At 41.8% G+C, this 14,168-nt stretch overlaps 2 protein-coding genes across 4 annotated transcripts; one reads left to right on the top strand and one right to left on the bottom strand.

Annotated features, from left to right (window-relative positions):
• The first annotated feature begins 2,617 nt into the window (after positions 1-2,617).
• On the top strand, positions 2,618-8,042 carry shisa10.1 (shisa family member 10, tandem duplicate 1). 2 transcript variants are annotated; one of them, XM_067239750.1, is made up of 5 exons: positions 2,618-2,791; positions 3,945-4,089; positions 4,573-4,709; positions 6,489-6,806; positions 7,124-8,042. In XM_067239750.1, exons 1-5 carry the CDS (start codon positions 2,725-2,727, stop codon positions 7,315-7,317), a joined length of 861 nt encoding a protein of 286 aa, XP_067095851.1. In that variant the 5' UTR covers positions 2,618-2,724; the 3' UTR covers positions 7,318-8,042. The 2 variants fall into 2 exon arrangements, with proteins under 2 accessions (XP_067095851.1, XP_067095843.1); XM_067239742.1 differs by having other exon boundaries at positions 2,619-2,791; positions 7,121-8,042.
• A 782-nt stretch (positions 8,043-8,824) lies between these two features.
• On the bottom strand, positions 8,825-13,678 carry atrip (ATR interacting protein). 2 transcript variants are annotated; one of them, XM_067239719.1, is made up of 14 exons: positions 13,116-13,678; positions 12,852-12,922; positions 12,556-12,726; positions 12,350-12,468; positions 12,086-12,246; positions 11,710-11,805; positions 11,490-11,613; positions 10,500-11,222; positions 10,210-10,352; positions 9,876-9,967; positions 9,638-9,724; positions 9,202-9,457; positions 8,986-9,053; positions 8,825-8,949 (listed from the first exon to the last, which is right to left on the bottom strand). In XM_067239719.1, the coding sequence occupies exons 1-13, from the start codon at positions 13,291-13,293 to the stop codon at positions 8,986-8,988; spliced, it is 2,289 nt and encodes a 762-aa protein (XP_067095820.1). In that variant the 5' UTR covers positions 13,294-13,678; the 3' UTR covers positions 8,825-8,949. The 2 variants fall into 2 exon arrangements, with proteins under 2 accessions (XP_067095820.1, XP_067095829.1); XM_067239728.1 differs by having other exon boundaries at positions 8,834-8,961; positions 9,000-9,053.
• Positions 13,679-14,168: the final 490 nt, after the last annotated feature.

Here is a 14,168-nt window from a genome sequence, read left to right as displayed (position 1 = left end):
CAACCCTAAACCGGCTTTTAAGAGCAGAAGTGTTGCCGAGTCTCGCGAGAGAAAATTAAAGTACGTCAGAGACACTTTTTTTTTTTACGTCAGAGACGCTCATCCAGAAAGGTTTGTCCTTTGATTACCTCATTAGTCCAGTCATTTTATGAAAAAAGGTAGGACAAATTGCAACAGAAGCAAACTCAACTGATTTTGTATCCACAATATGTCCTGAGAGTAAGGAAAAAAAAAGCCCCGAAGAATCCCATTAAGGGAAAGTTTCGAAAAAGACCCAAATATAGCCTATTCATACGCCTATTCATTATTTTTCTCATGTGAATAGGGTAAAAAATTGTTTGGGCATATATGCCCATATATTTGGGCATATATATGCCCATATATTTGGGCATAACATGGGCATATGGTGCATAATCTGTTTAACTACATGCTCTTATGGTTCTTCCCTTTGGCACTTACTTTGGTTGTTCACAATGTGTGCTTCATGTTTTGGCTACTCGCGATGTTTTTTGGCTATCTTGTTGTTATGATCAGTGACCTATGCACTTTGTAAAGCTCTCTCTTGGAAGTCGCTTTGGATAAAAGCGTCTGCTAAATGAATAAATGTAAATGTGTAAATGTAATCTAATTAGGTATGTGCTAATTTGCATAAATACCACAACAGATCTAAACGTTGGGTATAGCCAGGTGAAAATGTTTTGTTGAATCTTGTTGACATATAACAGTTGAGTTTGATTCTGTTGCAATTTGTCCTAGGTTGACGCCCATTTTTCCAGAAAATACGTATTTCTATGATGAACAGTGAAAACGTAACTGTGCACCCTATGCATTATGAAAAATTGACAGTCTCATTTATGGTCAGATACAAATTATAAGCTTGATCATAATTGCATGACAGCGTAAAATATGTAAAATACTTTGTAAATCATCTATTTTTGTATCTTGATATTAGGAAGTGTTTTTATGTGTTTGGTGTGGGTAACATTTGCTGAAAAAGTAATAACTTTCTTGATGCAATGTCAAGTTAGTTGTCTAATTGCGCCCTCCAGTGTCAATACAGAAATATGTCAAAATTCAACGCTTTAACTCGAGCAACCATCAGGGAAAGTAAAACCTAGGCTTTTCTGGGAGATGGCATAATGGCTTGAAGTGTTCTATTATTTTTCAAATATTGTGATCATATGTGCAATATTATATATATGTATCTAATTATACTAGTATCTCATATTTCACATTATATGTTTACATTTTCTTCATTTAGCAAAAGCTTGAAACCGTCACCGCCAGAGCGTCCAGCATTGGTGTGGGGGTTTAGCAGATTGTTCTTGTTTGGGAAAGAGGATAGCTGTTTGAACAGGTCTAAGAGATGACGGGGAGAGGGTGGGGGGTGAGGAGGGAGGAGAAGGTGATCAGTTTGCGTGGGTTACGGATGCACGAGTCGATCAATTGTAGAACAGAAACTTGTAGAACAGATGTTGAGGGTGATGGTCATGCTGGTTTGGGGAAAAGAGAGCAGACAGAATAAAGAGACTGGGAGAGTCAAGAGTTGAAGGTGGATACAATGTCCACATACATGAAGGAGGAGGCGGCGAGGGAGGGAAGAGTAGAGGTCCCGTCTGTGGGTGACAGTGGAGGGTCCTTGGGTGTGTTACTGACAGAGAGAGTGTCATTGACAAAGAAGTGGTCAGACACATGGAGGGAGGTCATTGTGAGACCAGGTGTTGTACAGCTCCTGGTGAAGACAAGGTCTAGTTGGTTGCCAGGCTTGTAAAAGATGGACAGAGAGCAAAGACAATAGACTGCAGAAGTCAGTGACACCGTCCATCTGGGAGGTCCGATCCGCGAGTAGCTAGATGCAGTTACTCGTTCTATCTGCACTCTGAACTGAAGTCTCGTATGTATTTTTCGGTGTGCTGTGCTGCTCACGTTAAGGATGTTTATTGAAATAGGCAACTCTTATCAGGTTTTGCTGCTTTTGATACAAGTTAGACAAAATGACAAAACTTTCCTTAAAGTATAGTTTTCTTCTAAATAAAGTATAATGACTAGTTTAAAATGTATAGGCCTAGCTACTTTTAAAGAAAAATCGAATAAGGAGGTTAATCTAATTTGTAACCTTTAACATATAGGTACGCTGTTGTAGAGTTGTAGAGGCACAATCTGCAATTTCGAAGAAAATCATCAATTAGTCTTGCCCTGCTGAAAACATTGCAAATGCAATTTTGATGTGACTTAAAATAATTGAGTTTGCATAGAACACGACGGTGGCACCATCTCAATAAAAATACATTGAATCGCTAAGACGCGACCCTAAAACAGACACACTAACGAAATCTGACTGGATTTGTGTTCTACGCGTTATGTTACATTATTCGAGACAAGAAAAACTGCGTCAATCTGAAATTACATTTCCTATGCGTCCACCCTACCAGGTAAGGCACTAGCTTTCAAATATCTCACTTCATTAGAGCCGTAGAAAATATATATATATATTTGGCTCTGTTCAGTACTAGCCTAGGTGTAATACAGGGTTAACAATGGCGCTAACTACAACGTGCATTTTGCGGAAGTTACTACAACACGAGTTGACACATTGCAGGCCAAATCAGCTGGTGTTCTTTTGTTGAGGCTCGACTTCCTCTATTCTACTGTTCTAGTCTAGCTCTGCTACTTTTGTCAGTGTGGGGGTCTTGCATGTTTTGCAAGACACATTTCCAATGAGCCATGGCGACAGCCCTGTATGTTTTTGTTGTTACCCTTGTGTGCCTGGCAGTGACTCCTGTTGTATTTGGTAAGTATTTTTTCACTGGAAATGTAGCATAAACTACCGAATATCAATCTGGTCCTCTGCTGCTTTTAGCTTTCGTTTTTTCTCAAACCGAAAGCTAGCTAAGCTAATCTAACCAGAGGTGTTCTATCTGTGTGGACTGGTGGGAAAGCAAGTCTTATCTCTACTTAAGTTGCACAAAGCCTTCAGAGGTTAAGACTTTAAAGGTTAAACTGACATTAACTAACGTGATAGGTGTCCTGGTAACTTGACTAGTTGGCTGGCTAGCTAGCTAGACTACCTACTGTAGCTCAGCTAACGTAACCTCGAGGGTTGTCGTTGGTGCATTATTTTCCCCCCAAGGTTTACTACTCAGAGTTTAGTACCTACTGTACCTGTATTTTACGACATGGATTAAGTACTCGATCTCGTTGGTGTTAGGCAAAGCTAGTTAGCATGCTGCTGTCTTAACTAGTGGTTGATGCAACGTGCCATATATCCTCTGCTCTGTGGGGTCTCAGACTTCTTGGCTGGCTACCTTCTACCTACAAAACTAGCGGAGTCGAAACATGTTTTGGACTTCTGTGTACTGGTAGCCTATGTTGACGTATAGATCATTAGTGCGTGCATGATAACAAAAGTCACATCTGCTTAGTTTACCATGCTTTGACCGGTTATCGGAGAATTGCTGCAGGCTGTGTGCTAGCTATCTCTGCTAGCTAGCTAATTTGATAAATACACCTCAAGAAATCAATAAGGTCGGATGTCCCCGGTGTCCACCACAGCTCCAGTCCAGCGATTGTGTCACGGGATACGTAGGATTGGATCTAGCTATACTACTCTAGTTTCCTATCAAAAATACCTCGTTTACATAGACATGCGTATGTTTTACTCCAACATACTACGACGTCAACTTACTAGTCTACTAACTAAACAAATTTGGAGATAAGATAACATTAGTTAAATCATTTTCCATCCAGACTGTGATCCTTCAGAGAAGACAATGATTTATTATTAATTTAAGTGTTTTTTTTCTCTCCAAACAATTAAGTGAATTTGTGTTATTCATTGTGCAGGGATTTCTATTCTCAAGAAACATAATGGTTTATTGTGTGCTGTCTAACACATCCTTTAAACCACAACTTAACCCCTAACCTTTCGTTTTCCTTTCGTCCAGCTGATGACTGCGATGCTTACAATGATATAAGGGGCATATACCATTCCAACAAATTCTGTGGCAGACAGTTCTGTTGTGGCACATGTTACAACAGATACTGCTGTACAGACTCCTTCCGTAAGCTCGATGACGACGTATGCACCAGGTATAGTAACAAACATTTGACCCCAAAGATCAAGCCGTTCTGTTGAATCTTATCTAATTATGAATGATAATTTATTGTAAGAGATTATTGAAATAGTCAGTTTCAGATGTAGCCTAGTTTAGGTGCAACAATGATAATTTCCACACAAGAAAGTAGAAACATATTTTGCTACAAGTGACCTTTGTTGATGTGGGTTTTGTTCTGATTATGTGCACAGACCCTATTTCCTTTCTAGACCAATCTTTGCAACAACATCCTCTCTAAGATGTTACACATACCAGTGCCACAGATGCATGAAAAAAGGGCCCTTCTAAAGACCACCAATACAATTAAATTATTACAGAATGTAGTTTGGATTTGTAATTTTAGTTATTTCGTTCTAGGTTGTCGTTGACAGAAATCTTTTGCACTAAATGTTTGTAACTGTCAGTGGTATATTAATATAAATTCTGTTTAAATTATATGTTTTGTCTTTTGTGTTAGCTTCAGTTCTTATGACAATTTCGGCACTGCAGGAATTGCAGCCGTCATAGGAAGTAGCATCTTTGTAATCGTCGTATTCATCTGCTGCTGTGTGTGCCCCTGCTGCTGTCTGTACAAAATGTGCAGAAGCCCCAGACGTAAGTGTTATATCAATTGTTTCATGAATAGATTGTAACACATTTTGTAGTTACACGTCATACATCTTATCATCTAACTTTGCGTGATGCTTTGCGTTGTTGAAGTAAAACTATTTCGGTGTGTACTTGAAGTTGCTCAAAATGCATAATCTGTTATGAGCTGTTCAGGATCAGGTGGGCTGGGTATGACTCATGTGGGATTCAGCCCATGACCTTTGAACCTTATCTTACTCTTCCACATACAGACATCTGTCATTTTAGCTGGCTATACTCCTTATACTTCTCTTAGTTATTTTGCTCTGTCTTCATCAGTGCTCTGGATAAGAGCGTCTGCTAAATGACTGAATGTAAATCAGTGAAAGGCTTTGCCTTTCACACATTTCTTTAGATATTTCCCAGAAACAAGTATTGTCAGACTTGAAGCTCATATTTCATGTTGAGATCAGACTCCAGATCCCCACCCAGTCTGACTAATAGTTTCCACAGCCACTGCGTCATCCCAGAATACCTACAGGAAGTGATAATTTGCTGTTGGAGGAATTCACAAACAGTGACAAGCCCAAGAATCATGTGGTCGATCTCTGAGAACCTAGTCTTATGTAATTCTGTTTTTTTAATTTCAGTGAAAAATAAGGGTTTCTTAGTTGTTTACATTAGCAAAATACAGAAAAAGAATATAACATTACAAAAATCTCAAAGGTACAATAGGTATGATTTGTTCTGTAAAAAAAAAACAGTTTTGTCCCCCTATAAACATGTTGTGTAAGCTAATGAGGCCTTCTGAGAGTTGTTTAGCTACACAGATAGCTCTGTGCCAGTGGAATGTAAATGTGTAATTATGGGGTGGCCTGCTACTTTACAGCCAATTATGGTCCAGCAATCCTGTCCCAGCCAATTGCATTGGAAGTTCAGACCAGTGTGGGGAAGCTGTTTTTTAAATATTTAAATGTATTTCTTTCCTTCATTTTACCTATTGCAGTTATAATATATGGGAATAAAGTAACTTCTTTTGAATTCTTAACACCAACTATGAACAGTTGAACACCAAGAGGCATTAAGGGTGGGAGTGTGGGAGTGAGGTGGCTGAGCGGTTAGGGAAGCGGGATAGTAATCTGAAGGTTGCCAGTTCGATTCCCCGGCTGTGCAAAATGACGTTGTGTCCTTGAGCAAGGCACTTCACCCTACTTGCCTCGGGGGGAATGTCCCTGTACTTACTGTAAGTCGCTCTGGATAAGAGCGTCTGCTAAATGACTAAATGTAAATGTAATGTAAATGTAAGAACAGATGTCAAATGTCGCAATATCCTGACATGTGAACTACTCCCCTCTGTAGTTTCCACAACTTTCAATTAACACTTTCACTTTACTGTTGTATTTTAAATATGGATACATGTACTTATGGGAGACTAGAAAGGTGAAAGGGAAGTACGCTTATTATTAATGACTTACTTATGACCATATCTGTGTAGCTTTCTTGTGTTGTTTTTACTTGTTAATGTTATAGTGTTAAATGCTATTTTTGGTATATGTTACTTTGTTATTTATATCTACTGTCTACTGTGCAGATGTTGCTGGCCAAGTCTTAAGAATTTCACTGCACTGAAGCAATTTGGTGTATGCAACAAACTTTGATTGATTGACATCACCTTAACTGTCTACAAAAAATCTGAAGACGGTTTCTACGGAAGGAAACTGTATTGTGTCAGTAATCAGAGCATTCTTTCCCCCTTTGCCCTTTTCACGTATGTCAATGACAACTTCTCTTTTGCTGTGTTGACAGCGGTTGTAGCAACCACAACCCACACTGTGATCAACACATCATACCCCCAGCAGCCAACTGCTTCATCCAACCAAGGCTACCAAGCAACTCATTATTCAGGATACCAGCCAATGCCAGTTCAGCAAAGCTATGGGGGCCAGCCCATGCAACCAGCATATGGGGGCCAGCCCATGCAACCAGCATATGGGGGCCAGCCCATGCAACCAGCATATGGGGGCCAGCCTATGCAACCAGCATATGGGGGCCAGCCTATGCCCACTGCTCCCTACCAGGTGCAGCCATGTATGCCAGGACCACCTCCACCTTACCAAGAAGCTGGTAAGCATTTCACTACCTAGAGGCAGGTGATTGGCAGGGGTGTGTAATTGCTGCTCAAGAATCCCAAAGCTATTTTGCCAATGATATTTTGTGCCTAGCAACTGTAGCACATCCCAGGTAACTTCTATACCCAACATGCAAGAATGACTAGGCATATTCCTAGGAGGGACTTTCATGTATTGTAAAAAGAAGGAATATTCTGTTTGTCATGTGCACATGAGTAAGGCTAATGATTATTGCCACATCATTATAGCTGGGCCTCATTAAAGTGGCTAGTATCTCTCTCACACTTCAAAATGTTGTCTCCCTCCTAGCAGGTACTAGGTTCCCAGCTGCAGTGCCTTATAGTCAGGCAGCGTTCGCACCAGGACAAACACCCTACCCCCTTCAACCCCCTGGCCAGTTGCCCCCACAGCCTGGCCAGTTGCCCCCACAGCCAGACCTTCACTCCAGCCAGCCGGCCTACAACCCTGCGTACGTGGAGCCTCAGCCACCAAAAACGGGCTATTAAACCACAAGAGGGGTGTGTGTGTTCAGGAAGCTAGGACGATGACAACATTGGATAGAAATGTTAAGTCTAGAGTAGACCTGAGCAATTATGCTCATGACATTGTGTGTGAAAGATTCAGACCTGCTGTACATTTCTATCTGGATGTTGTGTAACATTGCAGCTTTCTGACCAGACCTGAGCCCAGCCTCCTTAAATGTGTAATGCATTGTGGGATCGAAACATTTGATCATCAGTCCATTCACAAATGCAGTGGGAACATTTTCACCAGTGAATGTGAACTGAACTCTTGAGTGGCACTGAGTTCTATATAATATTGTTACCATTGATGCAAAAAGAAAAACACCCAGTATTCAGTTATGACAGATTCTTATATATAATGTATTCCTACTAAACATTGTTTTGTCCATGAAGTGACTACAACAGCATTGTCCATGCACAATCTAGTTTTTATACACCAATTGGATTTTTTAATTTAATGAACTAGCAATTATCAAAAGAAATGCCAAAATTCTAAACCATCAGTGGTCTGCCAGTCCCAATTTAGTATAATCATCTCATGCTCTTATTTATCAGGTATGACAGTTCCGGGCCTTTGCATCGTCATTAATGGAAAGGGATGTTGCTGATACTAGCCAGAAGTGAATGTACTCTGTTCACACCTCAAAGCTGTGTGGATTTCAGTATATGTCCTGGCCAGTATAGAATTAGAAACTTAGTGCAACAGTTGTGCCTTCTTAATGGGAAATATTTCAACCAAAATTATAATGACATTGTTCAATCTTGTTTTTTAATATATTTTTTATTATCAAGGATTCAGTTTGTGCATGTAGACATAGTGTTATATTGCAAAGTTGTTTTGTTTTTTTGCTAAATGAAAAATATAGAAAATGCCTTTGGGTTTCTTTGTGGTCAAGTCTTCAAGAAAAGGAGGGAATCTAGAAAAAAATCATTGTATCGTGATTTCATGTTTACAGGGTTGAGCTTGACAGTTGTTGGTTTGGCCCTTATGTCTCCTTTTCTTCCTGCCTTTTTATTGGTCTTGTGATTTTTGTAAAGGTGAAACAGTGTAACATGTTAACAGATGTGTAAACATTTTCAAGTTTAATGTGCAGTTCATGCCTTCAGAACCTTTTGAAAAAAGTGACCTCATCACTTGTTGCTTATGCTACTCGGACAAATCTGTCTCAGTAAATGGTGGTTTCTGTGCTGGCCTTACCTATGACATCTGTTCACTGATGTGAATTATGCATTGATGTCTAGATTTTCATGTTTGTTGTTTTTCCACTCACAAACCCCCCTGTGGCATGTCATTGTCTCACATGTTTGTGGGTAATATACACACTTTACTTTTTAATCTATAAAAGTATGTATACTTTGTTTTGTGGACAAGGCCACAATGTCTTAGTAAATAAATTTTTCATCACTGTTCAGGCATGGATGTTGTATTTAATATCAAAAGCATTGAAAAAAACAAATCTTTGTACTCAACAAATGTTCAAATCCATCATTAAGTATTTCTTCTATGCATTTGGGAGGATGTGGGACAGCATTGGTTGAACTATCAAAGGGTTAAACAACCAATGTCTTTCGAAAGCAGCTCGGCTTCCACCAGGTTCTGCAGGAACAAGCCACCTAGCACTCAGTGTCCACCTAGCACTCAGTGTCCACCTAGCACTCAGTGTCCATGTCCTCGGTGTCCTCTGTCTCAGGACGACAGATCTCTTCTAGAGCCAGTTCTGACAAGGAACAGAAGCAAGCACAACATACGTGTTGTTGTTGTTATAACACGACGGGAGATAGGGGTAAAACATGACCCTGCAGAAACTTCATTGGAAAGAGGCATCGTGACCAAACATGTGACGCGTGTGCCGGTCGAAAGCTCACCTTCACTCTCTGTGAGGTCAGGGATCTTGCGCAGAGTGTCCCTGATGGCAGGGATGACCTGGTCGTACATGTGGAGGACAGGACGACACTGCTCGGAGAAGCTGGAGTGGTTGAGGAGGAGCCAGTGGAGGAGCATGAGGGTCTCCCTCAGCAGCTGCACCCCTGGGGCCGACCACCACGCTGGGGCCTGGGCCATCTCCTGTCCCCTGACACCAAGCCACTGTCTGTGCAGCAGCACCACTACAGTCTGCACCACCTTCCCAGGGAGATGAGAAACACAAGGCCAACCTCATTCCTATTTACGTGTATTATTGTAATACGTATACATCTCCAGTTCGAGTTGACCAGCCTATATACTAAGGAAAAGGTATAAAGGGTTTGAGGGCAGCTCGAACCTGCTGATTGGTTGTATCCACAAATCAAAATGCTGTCCTACCTCACTGTGGCACTGGCAGGTGGACTCGACAAACGTAACCCATAACGATACGTTCTGAGTGAACAGCGAGGTTAGAAAACGCACCATCTGTTAACAGAGAAGGGACATGTTCTAAGATCTGAATACACTAGCCGTTCATTTAGGAAACACATTCAGACAGATCCTCTGGCATTTTAGGTTGGCTATCTTACAATATTATTTATACGAGTAACCACTGTCCCACACTCTGGAAATGTACCTCCACCTCCATCAGAGACCAATGTCCATTTGTAACCAGTTTATCTGGTCTGCTGGTTATATACTGGAAAATCTTCAGGAACAGGCATGAGTCTAGTGGAAATAAATAATCGAAAGATATTTCCCTAGGTGAATAGCCTTGACATTTCCTTTGTTAACAGTCTTTAGTTTATTCATGTGTCATTGAGTGCATGTCTCTTTAAGAACATTCATTCTAAAGTATGACCCCTTTGAAAGGTTCATACCAGCTCCTTATTATTGCATGAAGTATTGGTTGAAAGTTGTACTTAAACAACTATATGAATTGTACCAAAAGGTGCCAGTAGGATCCTCACCTGAGTGTGAGCACAATTTAGTTGCCAGCTCATCATTGTCAACCAGGGCAGCTAACAGTGACATCGAAAGGGACATGATCTGGTAGGAGGAGTCCAGGGACAGGCAGTGTGTCAAAGCTTGACTAGACAGCACACACATTAACCTGCAAAAGAAAGAGCACAGCATGCACAGAACAGAAACATACACAATGTCAAGGTTAACGTGTGTAATGAAGGTCGGGAAAACTGGAGAAAAAAAAAGGATAAAACACCCTATTGACGCTCCCCTTTTCTGAACAAACAAGACATGCCTGGACAAATCCTTCTTCTCTGCTCTCTCGGCCAGCATGCAAAGAGTTGACAGGCTAGTCGTCACCAGTGCTTCTCTCTGGGAAGCTTTTCCAATGAAGGCAGGGTCCGACAGCCCCAGCAGCCTCCTGAGGAGGGGGTGCTGGATGTGGAGTCCTTTTCCCGCTCTGTCCGGGCTCCCCTCGGGCTCCCCCGTCTCCATCAGTTGGATCTCAGAGGGGACCGGGGTAGGGTGGGACCGGGCGTAAGCGTGTAGGAACGCCTCCCCGCCATTGCTCTCCTGAGGCTGGCAGGACAAGATGGCGCTCACCGCGTCAGCGCTCTGTGATACGACGTGGTAGAGTGCTTTCATGGACGACAGGGCAAAGTCCTCAAGGCTGAGCAGGGAGTCCTCCACACTGGAGGCTGCGCTGCCCTCGGAGGAGGAACCCGATGCAGAGCTGACCCTCAGGGGGCTTTTACACGAGCCCTCCAGAGACTCCAGAGCCTGGCAGAACAGGCTGATGTGGTAGTCCAGGAGAGGAAGGAGGTAGACCGCTCCGAGGCAGCTCCTGCTGGAGTTGATGGATGAACTGTTAGTGTGAGACACCTGCTCTGGCGAAGCCATCATGTTAAGTCCAGACATGGCAAGGCTCTGGAATTGGCTGAAGGCACTTTGGGGTTTATCCCTCGGAGCCACCTTGGATTGTTTGGAATAGCCACTGGAACTGACCGTGGTTGAACCTCTGTTGAATGGAAGCACAAACGAACATTTTAAGTTCAAACAGATTGAACATTTGACACCAAAAAGGACTTCCTAAGCTGTATTGTCCATGTCCAGGTGTGTGTGATGTTCTGCTTTGACAAGCTGGATGCCACAAAGCCGCTGAGCCCGCTGCCTGTCTTTGAGGAGCTGAGTAAGGCAACGTATTTGAGTCAACTTGCCACAGCTTCAAGTCCTCTGATGTGACATAGACATAAGGGTCACTATAAACCTAGCCAGGTGGACTTACGTGCTGAGGCAGCTGTTCTGCAGTAACGTGGGCCAGGCGTCTGGGCTGACGCAGAGCAGATGGCACAGACCCAGGGTGCTGGGGTCTAGAGGATGCTGCAGCAACAGACTCAGCAAAACAGACCCTTCACACAACAGTAACAAATGGGATATTTACTCAAACTTTATACACTCATAGTACTAAAGGAGTTCATTCCAAAGGGTTTTGATGTTAAATTCACCTGGGTGATGATGATGTACACCTGTGCTGTCGAAAGGATCGAGCTGGCTTGCTTCTTTACTGTCACCGTGTTTGCCAAAGGACAGCTTCTTCCCCTCTAAACACAGGAGAACATATAAAGCCGTATCTTGAAAGTGAATGTTGCTCAATAAAGTGACATGGGGATATCCCATTTGATATCTAATGGAGAGTCAGCCAGCCACCACACTACAGCTAAAGCGAGCTAGCAAGGTTGCAGCACTGTGCCTACCCGTACTGTTTAAACCAAGCAACTGCACGTCACGTTGCCAGAACATCGATCAGGTTTAATCCAAAATGCATTTCTACAACGCCGGATTATATTGTCACCAATGAAGTTTAAACAAATATGACCACACCATCTTTCAAGCTGCTCGTTCCACTGCTTTTGACTGGCGTGGACCTTGAGGGCAGCTGGGCTGCAAAATCTTCCTTGGTTATGAATGGACTGCCTCCAGGAGGGGTGGAGCTGCTCCGACTTGCAAGATCAATTGTCACAGCAGAACAATGCACCTTGGGGCTGAAGAGGGGACAGGAACAAAAAAAGAAAGGAAAATGATGCCCTCTATTCCGCCACCAAAGCCAAAAGGTAGAATGTATTGCAAAAGGTAGCCAACTCTGACCTGTTTCTTGTGACAGGGGAAGCAAGGGCCTTGTTCCCTCGCTCTGAGATTTGAAGCTTGGTTTTGATTTCATTCATCTCTGCCTCTTTGAAGTGTAACTCTGATTGTAAGGACTGTACCTGTGAACATACCAATAAGGCCAGAATAATGAGTTGGATGACATCTGGGAGACATAATAGTATATTGAAGTAGAGCTTCATTACAACCTTTTTGGATAATTCTTTCTCTTTTTCACTCTGAACATGGGCCTTCTCCCTCTCCAGGAGGAGCTGAGCTTGTCTCTGCTTCTCTTTCTCCTGCTGGGCCACTCGCAGTGAATCTCGTAGGACTCTAATCTCTCCATTCTTCATCAGGATCTCCTCCTCAACCTCTTTTAGCTTCACATAAAAAAAACATCAATCAGGATTTCACAGAGAAAGACTATCAAATGTTCCACAAGGCCTACATGTGCTTCTCAAGAATTTAAGTTTGAGAGCCATGCCTCTGCTTATTCAAGTCACACCTTTTTCTTCAATTCTGCTTTTTGCGACTCCAATTTGCAGTTTTTGTCTGCTTCTGAGAGTTGGCCATTACCTACAAAAGAGTGAAATTATCTGTGAAATTTCGTAGTTCACATTTTCATTCTTCAGTGTTAATTATTTCATTATTTATTTAAAACATCTTAAAGAGTGCTGATGATTTAACAAGCCTACACTGAAGTGTGAAACACACATGAAGACAATGTAGCATTTACCAGGTTTTAAAAGTATGTTTAAGTAACATTTACCAGAGCTTAATGTCTGTTTGTGCCTTTGATGTGTGCCATCTCCCGTGAAAGCCTGAGATGCAATAATATCTATCTCGTTCAAGTCATCTTGAGTAAAATCTTCGTCATCTTCGAACGGATCATGAAATGCAGCATCCTGTTTGAATCCCTTATGTCGTTTACTTGGTGGATATTCCATGGAGGTGGTCAGTAGTAAATTGCTTCACAGAATGGCAAGGTTGAGTCGAAAGACTTAACGTTCTTTCTAACTGCCTGCGTCAAGTGTGCAACCGGTTAAATTAAAATACATTACACTGTCTGCAACAACACAGCACTGTCTGTTACTGTAGCCGACCAAGCTAGCTCCTTCGCTAGCTATTTATCCTGACAACATTTTTTAACGATAGTATTATAGAAAATTAACCCATAAGGCGAGACAAATATTTGGTATGCTTTTTGTCAAAACTACTGGGCGTAAGCCTCATGGACAACCCTTTTTTAATTTGCTGGCAGGCTCAATAATTTCACCTCCAGAGAGTGAAGCTAGCTAAGTAGCTACCTAGTCATTGCTAGGTAGGCTACTCTTGGAACTGCTCCTCGTGATTCGGAATAAGCCAATCACGACCGACAGATAGATAGAAAGTTGTACGGTCAGCTAAAAGGGCCAAAATAGTTGCATATGGAAATTAGTACACTTGGTTTGGATTATCCAGTGTGCCATTATTTTCTGAAAATAGCCCAAGTGAACACATTAAATATTCTCAATTTAATAATAATGATCAATCAAAAAGTTTACGGTTACTAACAATAACCACGTTAGTCTAAAATATTCTAATAGCACGCACTGCGATGCACTGTAGTAGTCTTTGAAGGAATGATAGGCTAACATTTCGCAATATGAAACAAATATAGCCCTATTGAACATGTAAATAGACTAATAAACGAAAGAAAGAAAGAAGTAAGGGCGACAGAGGAGGACACTAATGCTGGGTACACACTAACATATTTTTTAAATCTTAAGATTTTCAAAATGTGAGAGACCACAAACATGAGGACAAAAAAATCCTATGTAAC

This window comes from Osmerus mordax, chromosome 1 (genome assembly GCF_038355195.1).
Source record: "Osmerus mordax isolate fOsmMor3 chromosome 1, fOsmMor3.pri, whole genome shotgun sequence".
NCBI lineage: Eukaryota > Metazoa > Chordata > Actinopteri > Osmeriformes > Osmeridae > Osmerus > Osmerus mordax.
This window is presented reverse-complemented; position numbering and strand designations above follow the sequence as displayed.

What these genes read in the sequence shown, in the direction of transcription:
- shisa10.1 (XM_067239742.1), top strand. Translation starts at nt 2,725, where the DNA reads ATGGCGACAGCCCTGTATGTTTTTGTTGTTACCCTTGTGTGCCTGGCA. An exon ending in AATGTGCAGAAGCCCCAGAC is followed by an intron (nt 4,710 to 6,488) that starts GTAAGTGTTATA and finishes CTGTGTTGACAG; the next exon opens with CGGTTGTAGCAACCACAACC. An exon ending in TCCACCTTACCAAGAAGCTG is followed by an intron (nt 6,807 to 7,120) that starts GTAAGCATTTCA and finishes TCTCCCTCCTAG; the next exon opens with CAGGTACTAGGTTCCCAGCT.
- atrip (XM_067239719.1), bottom strand. Translation starts at nt 13,293, where the DNA reads ATGGAATATCCACCAAGTAAACGACATAAGGGATTCAAACAGGATGCT. An exon ending in AAGCAGAATTGAAGAAAAAG is followed by an intron (nt 12,727 to 12,851) that starts GTGTGACTTGAA and finishes TTTTATGTGAAG; the next exon opens with CTAAAAGAGGTTGAGGAGGA. An exon ending in AACGAGCAGCTTGAAAGATG is followed by an intron (nt 11,806 to 12,085) that starts GTGTGGTCATAT and finishes TCCTGTGTTTAG; the next exon opens with AGGGGAAGAAGCTGTCCTTT.